The 17320-nt window shown below is 34.1% G+C and overlaps 1 protein-coding gene across 3 annotated transcripts in view; it reads left to right on the forward strand.

Annotated features, from left to right (window-relative positions):
* CERT1 (ceramide transporter 1) overlaps window positions 1-17320 on the forward strand; it is a 98583-nt gene that overhangs the window by 54485 nt on the left and 26778 nt on the right. For all 3 annotated transcript variants that reach the window (XM_087862064.1, XM_045809737.2, XM_045809736.2), the window contains 3 exons: window positions 1605-1688; window positions 11384-11541; window positions 15627-15719. In XM_087862064.1, the coding sequence (XP_087718190.1) occupies window positions 1605-1688; window positions 11384-11541; window positions 15627-15719 (335 nt within the window). The remainder of the gene's footprint in view (window positions 1-1604; window positions 1689-11383; window positions 11542-15626; window positions 15720-17320) is intronic.

The raw sequence follows: 17320 nt of genomic DNA on the forward strand, positions 1-17320 counted from the left end.
GGCAAGAACAGCTCTTGTTTTCATCAATTTTATATATTAAGTGTTGGGTTAGAAAAACAAAGTTGAAAATCCCTGTTTGGTGGTACTATATTGGATGGTTAGAGATACGAAACCCAAAGTAGATACTAATGGGATAAGTGAGGCACAAACCTTTCAGTAGTATTTAGTAACAGTTCATCCGAGTAGTATTGAGTCAAGGTCAGGATCTTGTCTGATGATAAATACTGATTTAAAAACAGAGCAGTGGGGCGCCTGGGTAGCGCAGTCGTTAGAGCGTCTGCCTTCGGCTCAGGGCGTGATCCTGGCGTTCCGGGATCCAGTCCCACATCGGGCTCCTCGGCTGGGAGCCTGCTTCTTCCTCTCCCACTCCCCCTGCTTGTGTTCCCTCTCTCCCTGGCTGTCTCTCTCTGTCTAATAAATAAATAAATAAATCTTTAAAAAAAAAAAAAAACAGAGCAGTATGCTGTGTTAATGAATTTATTAGAATTAACCATATGAATGGTCTATTCTTTCATAGAAATGAATAGTAGGTATTAGTAGATAATAGCAGCTTATGATTTGAAAAAGTTGTTATAGATGAGTAGCAAAATTTTTAAGTGAGGAAAAAATGAAATAGCCTAGTAACTAGAAAATGGCAACACAGAACAAAAGTATTTTCCGTGATGATTGCTACCATTTAGGGGAAGATTAATGAACAAGAATGGGCTCTGCATCTATTAGAGAGAGAGAATGAACTAAACTAGATGACATGTTTGTTGTAGAGCGAAATTACTCTTGATGTAGAGATACAGGCAAGAAGTAAGACATTAATTTAGAATGAAGACTTCTTACGTAGAAACGGTGTACCTCGAAAGAAAGGAAGGAAGGAAGAAAAGAAAGGAAAGGAAAGGAAAGGGAAAAGGGAAAGGAAAGAGAAGAAAAAAAGCCATTCAAAAGTGATAGAAAGCAGAGAATAAGGTTGGGGGCTAAGCTTTATAAATTTGCATTAAGAGTGAAATACATAATACAGAAGATTAAAGTATGTTAGGCAATAGAATAAGGGATAGTACATAGAAAAAAAGGTATGCAGAAGGAAAACATGGGGGATTCTGTTTTTTCTGGAATTAGGTACGTTAAAAAGGATGTCCAGGCACAGACACATTAGGATGAATGAAAACTGATATCACACCTGTAAGTCATTGAGTTTTCCCTACATATCCAGAAATAGTAAATTTAAGAACTCCCAGAGGCAGGTTAAGGCATCTTCTGCATTTAAGTTACTTTTTTACAGTCCTCTTCAGTCCTTGGAGGCCTCTGGTAGGATTATGAAATCGCCCAAGCTAGGTAGGAAGGGATGGGAAGACCAAAGGACAAAATAATTCATACCTCCGTACTATCCCTTACACAAATGAGAGTGGGTACAGTTTTTATAATAATGTGTTGTATTTAAAGACATTCCACAGCATGTTTATTGGGCATACCTTGACAACCACTGAAAATACAAAGGTAAATAAGGTCTTGTACTCACAGAATCCAGAATATATATTGACTCATTCAAACATAAAAATAAACTGATTAGTTCCTATTTCCATTCATCCTAATATCCTTAAATATATTTTATTTAGTGGTAGAAGATGATGAAGACGACTTTCCTACAACACGTTCTGATGGAGACTTCTTGCATAACACTAATGGCAATAAGGAAAAATGTAAGTAGTATGTTTTTTCCTCTCAGCTACATAAAGTGTTCTTTTTAAAGTTATAGAATAAGTAAGTATATAACAAGAATAATTATCTACTTGAATAATTTTTTAAAAGGATAACTACTGGAAAGTGAAAGTCCTTCTAGGAAAAGACATGTAAGTAAAATATATATTCTGACATTAAATAATAATGGTCACTCATTATCTAACAAGACTCATTCTAAATTCCAGACATTGGTCCTCTTATTTCATCAGTATTTGATAAAATCAGTTTCTAGTACTGAAAATTTATATCTTGGGGGAAGCTATATTATAATGGAGTTTGATCGTTTTTTTAGAGTATATTTGTCTCTGTTTAGTGTTCTTTTCTGTCTCCACTCAGTAAACTGGTGTTGAAAAGTATATAATCAGTGTTATTAATGGAAAATTATTAAAAATAGCTCTGATTTCACAGCGCGGTTCTTTACAGACCCAGGATCAACGTGGTTTATTTCGTATATTCGTTTATTGTTGCTCTATTTATAATGGCTAACTTACTGGATGGAATTCTGAATTGTTCATTAGAAACCTTTGATTTGCAACAACATGGATGAACCTCGAGAGCCTTATAGTAAAAGAAATAAACCAAAGACAAATACTGCATGGTATCACTTACATGAGGAATCTTAAACAAACAAACAAACAAACAAAGCCAGAAACCTGTGATTCATAGTCAGTACTCTTCTTCTGACATATCCTAAGAAAAAACTGGAGTAGATTTGTAAAAAAATTTTTTGATTACAAAAATAAGACTTTGTGAAAAAAATAAAACACATTCCACAGCATGATTATTGGGCAGTTAATCTAATTGTGCTTATTTTTGCTAAAGTTATGAAAGAATGTAAAATATAATTTATACCTATTTTCAAATATTTTTCAAATTGTTGTATTCATGGCATTGATTTTCTATTTCAGAGATCACAGTGGAATATTCATTACTGATACCAAAGTCTGATGCTTCTCTCCCCCTACTTTGTCCTTCTTTCCTTCTTCCTGCTTCTTATTTTCATCATGGCTCTCTTCCTCCTTATGAGCTGTTCCCCTCCCAGTCTTGCAGAATACTAGCTTCTTACTACAAAGTGGTCGTTACAACTTGGGACTGAAATATTGAACCTTACTAAGTCATCTAGATTTACCTTTATGAAATTAGAATAGTATTTTGGGAAGATTCTCTCAAGTTGCATTTTAATTTCACAACATATAATCTGCTTCAATAGAAAAAAGATTTTGTTTGGATATTGGAAAAAGTATTGAAAAAATAATTGCAGGTCCAATCTTCCGTCCTGGTCAGCTCCCCCACCTACATTCCCCAGAATAGAATGGAAACTTATTTTCTGTAGAAATTGAACTGGGAGGGTTCTAGATTCAGGAATACCCGGCACAGCAAAAGATAGGTATATTGGCTTATCATTAAAGTGATTATGTGGAAATGTACATACTGATTGTTGAAATTTAACAGACTCATTGTTCTGTTTATCTCTGAGAACCCTGAGCTGGGCACTAAATGAAAGTCTGCCTACTGCAGCTTCCTTCTTTTACCCTGTTTCCAGAATACCCATCAACCAAACACATATTTTCTGATACAAAATTAGAACATAACTCTGTAGATGCTGAATGACCACAGAGAAAGGACCTATAAATATTTTCTACGCCTACCATGAAAAACTGTCTCACTATCAGATCACCCTTTGATTAAGTCCACTATTTAAAAAGCCCTGCTAATGCTTACAGAGCTTCCAGTAACCTACTCTTAAATGCGAACAGATAGCCAGATTTCCAGACATTTGAGGAAAGCCTCCAGTGTCTCTTTTTTGAAAAGAGCCTTGAAACCAAGCAACAGAAGACAGGGTTATTAAAGTCATTTAGAGAAATATCCTACAAGATGTTTGCATAATTTTTTAAATCATGAGTCATGTTTTAAGTACCCTTGCGGAATTCACTATTTAAAATAGTTTCTTCCTTAGTGTTGATGGAAATTAACTCGTTAATCACCATAGATGGAAAGTATGAACCTCTGGAAATAAATTGGAAGCTTTGTATATAATCTGGTAAAGTGAACAAAACATGAAGTCTTTAAACCTGGTACTACTTGATCATAGCCTGGGATTAAGGTCAGTCATCTCTCAAAGATAGGGTCTTTCTCCTAGATCCAACAAGCATCAGAAAAGGGAGGAAATGATGCTTCATTCTTGGGAGTGGTGATTGTAATGATACTCACCATTATGGCCATCATTAAAGATTTGATCTAGATCACATATTGTGATAGTGAATATGTTAAGTTTTTAAAATTTAAAACTAGCATACCAACCTGATAGTAAGTTGTATGTATTCCAAGAATAGGATTAGATGTAGGTTGTGAAGAATCAAATAAAATTTCCACAGGTTCTAAGACGAGAAGAAAGGCAGTTAAAATACTTTGAATTTTAGACCAGAGGAGGAATTTTTGGTTACAAAAACACCTTCGTTAGTTAAAGACCTCAAGAGTTCTAGATCATGGTGGAAGAACTGTTTCCTCAATCTTTTGTGAACAAATTTCTTATTTACCCCTAATGTAAATTTTCTTCTGTTATATTCTATGTCATCTTTTCTTAATTTATATTTCTAGGGCCAAAGGGGGAGACTTTATGATGATAATTTCAGTTCATCAGAAAGAGATAACAATTATAACATGTAGTTGCATGTAATAACAGAACCCCAAAATACATGGACCAAAAACGTACCAAATTGAAGAGAAAAAAAAAGACAATTCAGTAGTAATAGTTGGAGGCTTAAATATCCAGCTTTCAACAATTGATAGAAAAAGTAGGAAGAAAACCAACAAGGAAATAAAATACTTATAAACAATCAGACCTGGTAGACATGTACAGAATACTCCACTTAACAATAGGAGAATATATGATCTTCTCAATAGTACATGTAACATTCTTCAGGAGAGAGTTTATTCTTGGCCATGAAACAAGCTTCAATTAATTTAAAAGGATTGAAATCATACAAAGTATGTCATTTAACCACAAAGGAATAAAATTTGACATCAATGACAGAAATTTAAGAAAATCACAAATACATAGAAATTAATACACTCATACATAACCAGTGAATTAAAGACAAATTCATAAAGGAAATTAGAAAACACTGTGAGATGAATGAAAGCAAAAATACAACATACCAAAACATATGGGCTGCAGCTAAAGCTGTTCTTAGAGGGAAATTTATAGCTGAAACACCTTTATTATAAAAGAAGAAAGAGGGTTGCCTGGGTGGCTCACGTGGTTAAGCATCTACCTTGGGTTCAGGTTTGATTCCAGGGTCCTAGGATCAAGCCCTATATCAGGCTCCCTGTCAATGGAGAGTCCGCTTTTCCCTTTTCCTCTGCCCCTCCCCCCACTCATTCTCACTTTTTGTGTGTGTCTCTCTCTCTCTCTCTCTCAAATGAATAAATCTTTAAAAGAAGACACTCAAAAAACAATACAAACTATAAATTGGTTCTTTGAAATGATATCAGAATTAACAAAATTAAAGATATCAGAATTAAATTTTGATGAATTAATCAAAAAACAACACAAACTATAACTTGGTTCTTTGAAAAGATAGCAAAAAAAAATTTTTTAAGGTATTATTTATTTATTTACTTGAGAGAGACCAAGAGAGAGAACACGAGTGGGGGTGGGGGGAGCAGAGGAAGAAGCAGACTCCCCACTGAGCAGGGTGCCCAATGTGGGGCTTAATCCTAGGACCCCAGGATCATGACCTGAGCCTCAGACAGATGCTTAGCCCACTGAGCTGCCCAGACACCCCGAAAAGATACCAAAATTAAGAAATCTTTAGCTAAACTGATCAAAATAGAAGATTGAAATTACCAAAATCAAATGAAAGGAAGGTTATTACTACTGACCTTATAGAAATAAAAAGGATTAAAGGGGAAGGTAATAAATGTATGCCAACAAATTTGATAACTTAAATGAACTGGACAGAAGTCTTATTAGAAAGGCACAAACTACTGAACTTGACTCAAGTAGACATAGAAAATAGACCAATAATAAATAGACCAATAATAAATAAAGAGATACAATTAGTAATAAACTTCCATCAAAAAAAGCCCAAGCTCAGATAGCCTCACTGCTGAATTCTAAACATTTAAAGAAGAGTTAATACTATTTCTTCACAAGTTCTTCCATATTTTAGGAGGAATACTTCTTAAATCGTTTGCTGAGGCCAGGTTTACCTTGATATCAAAATGAGACAAAGATATCACAAAACTATAGACCAATATCTTATGAATATAGATATAACTAACTCGGTAAAGTACTGGCAGACCATATTCAGCAACATCTAAAAAGGATTATACACTATGACCAGAGGGAATTTATCCCAGAATACAGTTAGCTTAACATGGGAAAATCAGTTGATGCAATAATCATATCAGTAGAATAAAGGCCAAAACTGGTGGTCATCTCAGTAGATGTTGAAAAAACATTTGACAAAATCTAATATTCTTTCATGATAAAAACACTCAAAAAAGTAAGAGTGACTACCCAAACTATCTGCGAAAAACCCACAATTAACATCACATTTAATGGTGAAAGACTGAATGCTTTTCCCCTGATATCAGGAACATGTCCCTTCTTGCCACTGCTATTCAACACTGCATTAAAGATTCTAGCTAGGACATCTGGACAAGAAAGATAAATAAAAGGCATCCCAATTCAAAAAAAGAATTAAGACTATTTCTATTTGCAGATGCCATTATCTTATATAGAGAAAAATCATAAGAAATCCACTAAAAAACTATTAGAATTAACATCAGTTCAGCAAGATGGCAGGGTATAAGATCAACATATAAAAAATAAATTGTGGAATGCCTGCTGGCTCATTTAGTGGGAGTATGTGACTTGATCTTGGGAGTCATGAGTTTAAGCTCACGTTGGATATAGAGCTTACTTGTAAAAAAAAAAAATTGTATTTATACACTAACAATGAACAATGTGAAGATTAAGGTAATGGTTTCATTTATAATAGTATCTTTATGGCAATTTATAAAAAGAATTAAATGCTTGGGAGTAAATTTAACAAAAGAAGCAAAAACTTTATATTCTGAAGACTAAATTGGTGGGTAGGGGTAGGACTGGGAAGTGACTGCTAATGTGTATAGGATTTTTCAGGGTGGTTCATGAATATGTCCTGAACTTGATTGTTATGATGCTTGTACAGATCTATGAATATACTATGAATATTTAATCGTACGTGTTAATCGAGTCCATTTTATGATATGTGAATTATATCTCAATAAAACTGTTATTTTTTTAAAAAGACTAGCTGACTTAATATGCTTAGAGTTTTTGGCCTTTAGTTTAGATTAAAGCAATCTAAAGTAAAAAATTCCCTACCTAAACCCTCATTTCTTATGATTAAATTGTATTAAATGTTGAAGAAGGCCACTTATGTGGATTTTTTATGTCTTTTATATTTCCCAGTTTTTCCCATTCCCATATATTAGCTATATTTTCTGACCAATTTTCTAACTTACATCCTTATTTTGTAAAAATATACAAGAGCGTTTTGTCATGTGATCAACTATGTAAAAGAATGACTGCAGATATACTGATCTATCAAATCAAGGTATACTCTTGACGAAACTCACGAATTTAGTGTTAATGAAACATGCATTACTCTAGGAAACATGAGCAGTGCCCTGTTCTTTCTTTCCACCTCGTCTGTGTGGCTGTGCATTAATTGTCCGAACAGAAAATTTGTACCGCCAGTCGCTTTTCATCCCCTTTTAGCTCGGAGACTTTTTTCATGTGAAAATATTTAAAATTTAGTTTTTTAGCCAACTGTATCTTAAAGAGAAAGCACATCTACAATAGGCCAGTAGTCCAAAACCGATTGTTGAACCTAGTGTGATTGATACCAGTATCATAGTCTTCAACCATGTTTCTTCTTTATCATAGTAGACAAGTGAGAGATTTAAACAAATTGCCATCCTGTATGTTCAGAAGGACTTACCTGCCAATATTTTTTTTTGTCCCTGTAGTACACAGACACACAGACATATAGAGACACATACACAAATCTTTTTGATGTAAGGAAATGAAAAAAACTCACCACCACAGAAACTGTGGGGATTCCATCTTAGGTTGGCTACTGTTCAAAAATAGTGTGTGAGAGTCTTAATGAAATGAAAGGATTTCAAATTGCTCAGCTTCTCTCAGCATGTTTTTATTTTTGACACGTTGATGTGAGTTTATAGGTTCCTTAATTTTCTGAGTGCTTATACCTTTAAAAGAGTTTTAAAGTGTCTAAGGTTAAGAGTTCAACTGAAAGAACTGTAAATCTGAATGGTACTCTTTAGAGTCTAATACTTACAAATCCAGATTTATAGGTCATTTTCTAATTTCTTCCATCTCTGCCTTTCATTGACATGGTTATAGTCACATATTTTTGATTTCCTTATATTACAGTGTATCATTTTCCCAGAGGAAACTATGGCATGTCACCTTGTCTCTTTAAGACAAAAAAAGAGAGGGAAGGAAGAAACGGAGAAAAGAAAGACAAGAAAGAAAGTGAAGTGGGGGGGGGGCACCTGGGTGGCTCAGTCAGTTAAGCATCCGACTCCTGATTTTGGCTCAGGTTATGTTCTCAAGGTGTGAGATCGAGACCTGCATCAGGCTCTGTGCACAGCCTGCTTTGGATTCTGTCTCCCTCTCCCCCTCCCCCACTCTATTTCTCTGTCTCTCTCTCTCTCCCTCTCTCTCTCTCTCCCCCCTTCTCTAAAAAAAAATAATAATAATAAGATAGTCACTTCCTTGTTTTTAGCTGAGATATTTAGGTGAGTATGCTCATCTAAAATTACCAGGTACTTAAGAGTTCTACTTAAGTTTTCCCATCATGATTGATATAGTGCTACAGTATAAGGTATAAGAGACTTGGAGCAAAAATCAAAGTAACTAGTACTTAGAGGAACTCAGTGGATAACAGATTAAGGTGAGGTTTTGTCATCATGACTTTCATTTGCTAACAGATGTAACATGGGAGATTTATTTCAGAGACATTACTATGTGTGAGACTCTAAAATAAGGTGTTGAAAATGTCAGCTGTTTGAAAGCTTAAAGTCTATGACATAAATCCCTGTATAAGTCCGAAAAGGATTTCAGGTGGCTGCTTCTGAAAGTAGTAAGTAGAGCTGAAGAGGTACATTTCTGTATTCCTAGAGTTTTTTCAAACACGTTTCTTGTCATTCTTTCATCTTCTATATGAAGTTTATATATAAAGTATATAAATTAACATTCAGCAGAAGAGGACACATTTTAGTTGTACACATTCTTTTATGCAGAACATAGGTGACCTTTGATTTCATTGCATAATAAAAATAGTTTATAATGAAACTGCATTCGTGGTAAGAGTGATAGAAAATATGTGTTACAATGCTAGAAAGGGTTTTCAGAAAATATAAGAAAAAATATGTTTTTAACAGCTTTATTGAGATATAATTAACGTACAGTAAACTGCACATATTTAAAGTGCATGATTTGGTAAGTTTTGATATTATCCTGAAGATGTCATTATGGTCAAGATCATTATATCTATCACCCTCAAAAATTTGCTCCATCTCTTTTGTCATCCCTCTTCTTCCTATTCCCAACCACTTTGGTCTATTTTCTTGTCACTGTAGATTAGTTTGCATATTCTAAAGTTTAATATAAATGGATTCATGCAGTATATGGGGGATTTTTGGTCTGGCTTCTTTCTCAGAGATTCATCGTATTATTGTTCGTATTAGTGTTTGATTTCTTTTTGTTGCTAAGTAGTATTCCCTTGTGTTGATTCAACACAATTTGCTTATCCATTCATCTCTTGATGGACATTTGGGTTGTTTTATAGTTTTTGGCTATTGCAAATAATGCTGCTATGAGCATTTGTGTGCAGCGTTTTTATGGACATATATTTTATTTGAGTCAATACTCAGTATTGGAATGGCTGAATCATTTGGTAGGTGTATATTTAACTTTTTAAAAAACCACCAGGGTTCATTTTACCAGTCATATTGGATAGTCCTGGTTCCTCCAAATCCCCGCCAACACTTGGCATGGTCAGTCTTTTTAAATTTTAGTCTTGGGGCACCTGGGTGGTTCAGTCGGTTAAGTGGCCAACTCTTGGTTTTCACTCACATCTTGGTATCAGAATCCTGGGATCGAGTTCTGCATAGGACTCCACGCTCAGAGGGGAGTCTGTTCAAGGATTCTCCCTCTCGCCCTGCCCCTCCCCTGCTCACATGTCTGTGCACTCTCTCTCTCTCTAAAATAAATAAATAAATATTTAAAAACTTAAATTTTAGTCTTCTAATAGGTGTGTAGTGGTGGCTTGTTATGGTTTTTATTTGTATCTCCCTAGTAACTAATGGTATTGAGCATCATTTCATGTGCTTATTTGCTGTCCATATCTCTGTGTTGAAGAGTGTTCAAATCTTTTGTCCAATTATTTAGTTGGGTTATATATTTTCTTACAGGTAAGTTTTGAGATGATAATATATATTCTATATTGAAGTATAGAATGTGTCAATATTCTATATTAATATATGTTATATGTAACATATTGATGAAGGATACAAGTTCTTTATTAGATACATGCTGTGCAGAGATTTTCTTATAGTCTGTGGCTTGTCTCTTCTCTTTTTGGAAGTTTTTAAAAATGGAAATTACATGTATTTAAGATAAATAACATGATTTGATATTCAAAATGAAATGATTACTTCAGTCAAGCTATTTATCATCTCCTCACATAGTGACATTTTTGTTTGTAATGAGAGCTCCTGAAATCTGTCTCAGCAAATTTCCAGTATTCAGTACAGTATTACTAAGTGTAGTCATCACGCCATACATTAGACCTGTAGACTTATTCATTCTACATTACTTTCATTCTTTTAACAATACTTTTAAGAGCAGAAATTTTAAATTTTGATGAAGTTCACTTTATCAATTTATTCTTTTGTGGATTGTACCTTTGCTGTCATATCTACATATGAGTTTTTAAAGTTCAAAATATCATTATTTCACTTATAAGCATTCTGTTGGAACGGTTTCTTATTAGTTAAGAATATAAGGTACTATGCTCTCTTGCTTGCATCTTGTGAGTTGTAAGATTTTTCATTAATTCAAAGGTGAACTCTGAGTTAAAATTATAAAATACAAACATAAGAGCCATTTAATGTATGCATTGGTCTCAGACTTTATTTTGGATGTTTATTTAAAAGTTTTACATTACCTTATTCAGTTCTATAGTTCATCGTTAGGTATTTTTTAAATTTTAGGTCTCTCAAAATGTAAGGTATTTCTGGCTGTAATTTGGTCCCGCTTTAAGCTGTCAGGGTGTTATTGTTAAAGTATTATTCCTCCTACTACTTTATTCACTGGGTGCAGTACAGCAAATAGATTTCAGGAAACAGAATTCAGAAAAAAACATATGAAAGTACATATGCTGCCACAAGCTTCTTTACTTATGGAGTATGGAATGGAAATTTTTATATGTTGGCCAACAAGAGGGGAATTATAATCCAAAAGCCTGCTCTGACTTGCTGGGTTTTAAACATTTTCTAGTTTTAAGTTTTGATGAAGAATTATTTCTTCATTAGAAAGATTTTCAGTGAGTAACTTTTTTTTTTTTTTCAGTATTTCCACATGTAACACCAAGAGGAATTAATGGTATAGACTTTAAAGGGGAGGCGATAACTTTTAAAGCAACTACTGCTGGAATCCTTGCTACACTTTCTCATTGTATTGAACTAATGGTAAAACGTGAGGACAGCTGGCAAAAGAGACTGGATAAGGTAAGTCTAGTTTTTCTTCTTTTTAAAAAATAATCTGATTTTATTTCAACTTTATATATTGATTGAACATTTAAACTAACTTCTTAGGGAAAAATCTATTGGGATTGGTAGAAGTAGCAGGGGGTACTACTCCTCTGAAACTTTGTAGGCATCTCAAACTCATTTTCCTAGTGAGATTTACCAGTTGTGTATTCAGTTACAACACAAATTTGTGGTAGGATTTTAATACAGAAATTTTTGTAGTAGTAATAGTAATGCCTTGGAATAGAAATGATGAGCCAGTTAACATTACCTAGCTTTATTGTGAAATATGTGAAGCTGCATTTAAGTTATATGAACTGAAACACCAACTTATAAAGCTAAACATAACTTAGTGCATTTGTAGCCATGTATACATTACAGGGTCATTGTGCTATTATTTAACATATGTTGTTCATTGAACATTTGCCTCATGTTCACCTACTTCCACCTTTGTTTAAACTTCAGCACTGATAGTAACATTACAATATGAATCTTTAGTTCCTAGTGTCAACTATGGCTCAGTGAATTTGTTTAGTAGGAAAACTTCTCTTTAGAATTTGACATCAGCAAAATAATAAAACGTTAGAACTGAAACATGTCCTGGAAGATTTAGTTCTGGTCTAATGCCACTATATTATAGAAGGAGCTGAGAGGCCCAGAGACTGGACCAGAGTTGCTAAGTAGCAATTGGAAGAGTTTTACTCTATTTTGTATTTCAGCTCTGAATACTGGGCCCAACATTAGTCAGAATCTTGTCATTCATGAATGAGTCAAATTGCTTGTAGTATTTGAAGGTCTTATCAATTGGAGCAGGAAAGTAGGTAAAGCAATGTTACCACTGATATAATGGCAGAATGGCCACAGGATTTGATTAATACTGTGTATTTAAGGAAGTCCCTCTCTTTAGAAGAAAAGAATTCTCAAGTGTAGGTGACAGTAAACCATATTGACTGGTAATAAATATTCTTTAAAAACAAACAGTGAAAATGTTTAAGGTACGGACATTTCATTATTCTGGAGTCAAACTATTTTATCTTCAGAGCTTTCAGCTCTCTGCCAGTATGGATCAAATTGAATTTTTAGAAGATTCCATGTACACCAAAAAGTTATGTGTTGAGAAAACAGGACAACCCCTTAATTCCATTAGATTAATAGTTCAAGTGAATCGTTCAGCTTGGCCAGACTAGCTTATTTCAAACCTTCTGGCACCTTTCTCTTAATTTTTCAGTCTCTCGTCCTTTAATCCTTCACTAAGGGATCATCATCTTCATTCATATATTCTAATCACACTACCTGAAAAATACTCATTAAAAATGAAACATGGCTTTCCCATCCTTTCAGCAATCAGGTTTCTTACTTGGAGTGCTGAAAAGGGAGGTGGACTTCTGCTTACCTTCATTGTTGTCAGTCTTATCCTTTTTCTTTTTTGAGGAGCAATAAAGGATCCGTGAAAAAATAATTTTGTTGCTTTCCTATGCAACGTGTAAGCAAAGAAAAGCCACAAAAAATGGCAATATTAATTGAAATTGAGAAACTCCTGCATTTTAGTCTTTTGCAGGTCTGATGTCGAATCTTACTCACCTCTTCACTATAATTTTCTAAGTTGAAATGGGATTCCAGTTACATTTTATATGAAATGTAAGAGTGTGGGTATGTTTGATATGCAGTATGTATTTGTGTGTGTATACCTATGTATGCATGTATATGTGTGGTGTACATACATGTACATATGTATGTATGCACACACTTTATAAGGAATAGAAAGTTCTTGAATGGAAAGTGTTTTTTATCAACAAATACGTCTTTTAAGTAATTTATATAATTGGGAAGGAAAGTACAATGATAATTTAATATTGTTTAATTGAAATTTCTGTTTCATTCAGAAAGTATCTGTATGCTTGTATTGTGCTAAGCTCTAGGCTAGAAATGGGAAAACAGCAATAAACAGGAAATTGCCCCTCAAGGAGCTTAATCTAATGAGAGCAATTAAATAGGTAATAAGTGATATAATAACAGCTATTTGATAGCAGAATTATTTATACTTCGATTTCTGATGTCAGTTCCATTCTTTCAGCCAAATAATAGAAAATTAGTATCTAGTGGTGATGATTTTTCTTGGTTACCTGTAATAACAATCCTTTCTATTATAGAAGTATACTTAATTGTTAGGTAATCATGTCCAAGAGGACCAAAAATTGTGAGATTAAACAATTTTAGTTAACAAGAGACTGTCTATTCATTGACGATGTTTGCTTACATTAATAGGCTCTCGTGTGAAATTTCACATGCTTTTTCATTTTCCCTTAATCCTTTGAATATTATTGTTGTGCTGTATGTTTTTGTTGTGTTCAGTTTTGAAAATTAAGGTATAGCATAAATATGGTGAGGTGCACCAGTTGTAAATAGTATACTGCTTGATGATTTTTATGCATATGTATACACCCCTATAACCACCACTTAGATTAAGATAAAGAATTTTTGTAGCACTTGTAAGGTTCCTGCATGCCTCCCTGGTCCATACCATGCCACCATCTCAAGAGGTGACCATATACACTCTTGTGTTTGCCTTTTTTTCCCCTTCAGCATTGACTCTAAGGTTCATTCATGTTGTTACATTTACTGGTAGTTTATTCTTTTTATGACTTCAATTTGTTTATCGTTTCTTTCTGTTGATAGACACTTAGGTGTTTTTATTTTGGCTATTGTGAATAAAGCTGCTGTGAGCGTTCCTGTACCTAGCTTTTGGTGGATATGCACTCATTTCTCTTGGGTATATAGCTAGCGGTAGAATTGTTTGTTCATGGGGTGTGTGCTAGCCGCAGTGGATATTGGCAAACAATTTTCCAAAGTGATTATATCAGTTTATACTTCCACCAGCAATAGATGAGAATTCATTTGCTCTTCACTGTTGGCAACACTTGGTATTGTCAGGTTTTTGTGGGTATTTCTTTATTTTGTTTTTTAATTTTAGCGATTCTGGTGGATCTATAGACCTGCTTTCTCTTGAGTATGCAAAAATTACCCTTTGGTTCTAATGAACTAATTCACTGATTTGCATGAGCTTTAATTCAGATAGGGTATTTGGAAATAGTTAGCTTTGTGTGAGTTCATGTGGACTTTAATTTAGCCTTTACGTATTTGAGGTAAGGGAATAAAGACATTAGGTGCCTTACAAGCTTGTAAGACTTCGGTTATCAGATTTGACCTGTGCAATCCATTGTTGTAGAAATAAGTTTGAGATTGGTGCCAGAGCCAACCTTTTTCTTTTAAGTATTGACCTTGGGTCTTTTAACCTCTTAGAACTGTAGATTAAAGAGAGGGTTAGGGGCGCCTGGGTGGCACAGTCGTTAAGCGTCTGCCTTTGGCTCAGGGTGTGATCCCAGTGTTCTGGGATCGAGCCCCACATCAGGCTCCTCCGCTAAGAGCCTGCTTCTTCCTCTCCCACTCCCTCTGCTTATGTTCTCTCTCTCACTGGCTGTCTGTCTCTGTCAAATAAATAAATAAAATCTTTTAAAAAAATAAAATAAATAAAGAGAGGGTTAAAGTAGAAATCTAAGCTCTTTTTCAGCCCTGAAATAGTTTTAACCAGCAGTGGGAAAGTACTAGAAATTTATCTTTCTTAGAATATATTAAAGTTCATTGATTTCACCTGTTAATTGAGTTATTTTCTTCCTGATATCCATTGCTTTTTTTCTTTAAAGCAAAATAGATACAGCTTTTACTGGGGGGAAGCAAACACATGAATACATTGTAGGCATTTCTGTGGTGTTTATCTTTTTTTTGTGTGTGTGTAGATACTTTGGTAGTTACTTAATCCGTCTAAATTTGTAACCTACCTATAAGGTGGATCTTAGTGGTGATTTAAATAGTAGCTTGTGTGTAATGTATAGCTCAGAGAAAAAGTGTTTTCTTGGGCAGAATCAAGCTCATTTGTCATAGGAATAAAGTGGGGTTTTGTTGTTGTTTGGCCAAATTATAAAATTTCAGTGAAATGCAGAGAAAATCCCCACCTCAAATGATAATTTTTCACTTGCTTTTTAAAAAAAACAAAAAACAAAAAACAGGAAACTGAGAAGAGAAGAAGAATAGAGGAAGCATACAAAAATGCTGTGACAGAACTGAAGAAAAAATCCCACTTTGGAGGGCCAGATTATGAGGTATGAATATATATTTTGATTTTAGAAGGAGGAAAATACAGGCCTTATCTGTTGCAGAAGTGATTAATTTTTAAATATTACTTTTACAGCTTTTAAATATTCTAGATATGTAGTATGTTCTTCAGTGTTTAATTAATTAAATGTATATTTCATAATAGATAAATGTTAGGCTTACTCTGAAATAGATTTTTTTTTATTGACTACAAAATTTAGTGTAGGCTTTTCAAAGACTCGTTTATTAAGCCTGTCTGCTTTACAGGACAAGTTTTTATCTTTCCTGTGGAGGATGTTAATTTTTAATGTTATCTTCTAATTATTTTTTTTAAATAAAAGCAATTTATGGAAGAAAACCCTGAGTACTATACAGACAAAAAGATTTTAGTGTGTGCTGTATATACTATGACGTCTTGTCCATTATCAGAGCTCTACCTATCCTCATTGCCTTGTCCTTATTGTTTGAAAATATCTGAAACCAATTTCTTTCCTCTTTTGTCTCTTTGTTAAGTGATTAATAAGTTTTCCATCTCCATACATACACACAGATATTAATATTTTATGAGCTGTTTTTCCATGATATTTCTTTAGAGGGAAAAAGCTATAAGAAATATATTTGGTAGTATATTTGGTAGTAGTCACTAACATTGTTGATATTCCTGAAATGAACATTTTAAAAAATGAAGTGGTAATGGGCATCAAGATAGAAGTAGAATGTTAAAATAATTATGGTTAGGTGTGCCTCGGAGGCTTATTCAGTTGGGCGTCTACCTTTGGCTTGGGTCATGATCCCAGGGTCCTGGGATGGAGCCCCACATCTGGCTCCCTGCTTAGCAGGGAGTCTGCTTCTCCCTCTGCCCCTCCCCAAAGCTCGTGCTCTCTCTCTCTCAAATAAATAAACAAAATCTTTAAAAAACTTAATTGTGGTTAGTTTATATTTAAAAAAATAGAAGAGGGTCGTCTGGGTGGCTCAGTCAGTTAAGTGTCTGACTCTTGGTTTCGGCTCAGGTCAGGATCTCATGGATCTTGAGATCAAGGCCCCAAGTTGGGCTTTGTGCTCAGGAGGACTTCTGCTTGAAGATTCCCTCCCTCTGCCACTCCCCCACTCTTTTGCACTTACTCTCTCTCTGAAATAAATTGATAAATCTTTAAAAAAAAAAAAAAAAAGGAAAAGAAAATTGAAGAAAAAGTTCTCGCTGTTTTTATTTTAGAGAGGAAAAAACATAGAGTTACTATTGACTATGTTTTATGTTGGAATTGATTTCCAGGTGTGGAAATTCATAATGATGAGACTTGAGCTGTAATACTTCAAATTGATTATTAAACCGTCAATTATTCCTTCTAGAATGTGTAAAAATCATATAATTAGCTACCCTCAGGGTTTTAAAAAAACAAGGTTACTGAAGTATAAGCTATTACAATTTTAATTTTTATTCTGAAGCTAAGCAGATTGTTTGCTCTTTTTGGTTTATTTTGGGGGTGTACTGTCACCTTTTTTAAATTACCTAATTTTTTTTTTGTAAGTAAAACCAGATGTTCATGTAGGAAGATTATAGAAAACACAAAAAAGCCTGTGTGTTTAATTTAACAATATATGGTACCGGTTT

This window comes from Ursus americanus, chromosome 5, assembly GCF_024610735.1.
Source record: "Ursus americanus isolate L20-20 chromosome 5, mUrsAme1.1.p, whole genome shotgun sequence".
NCBI lineage: Eukaryota > Metazoa > Chordata > Mammalia > Carnivora > Ursidae > Ursus > Ursus americanus.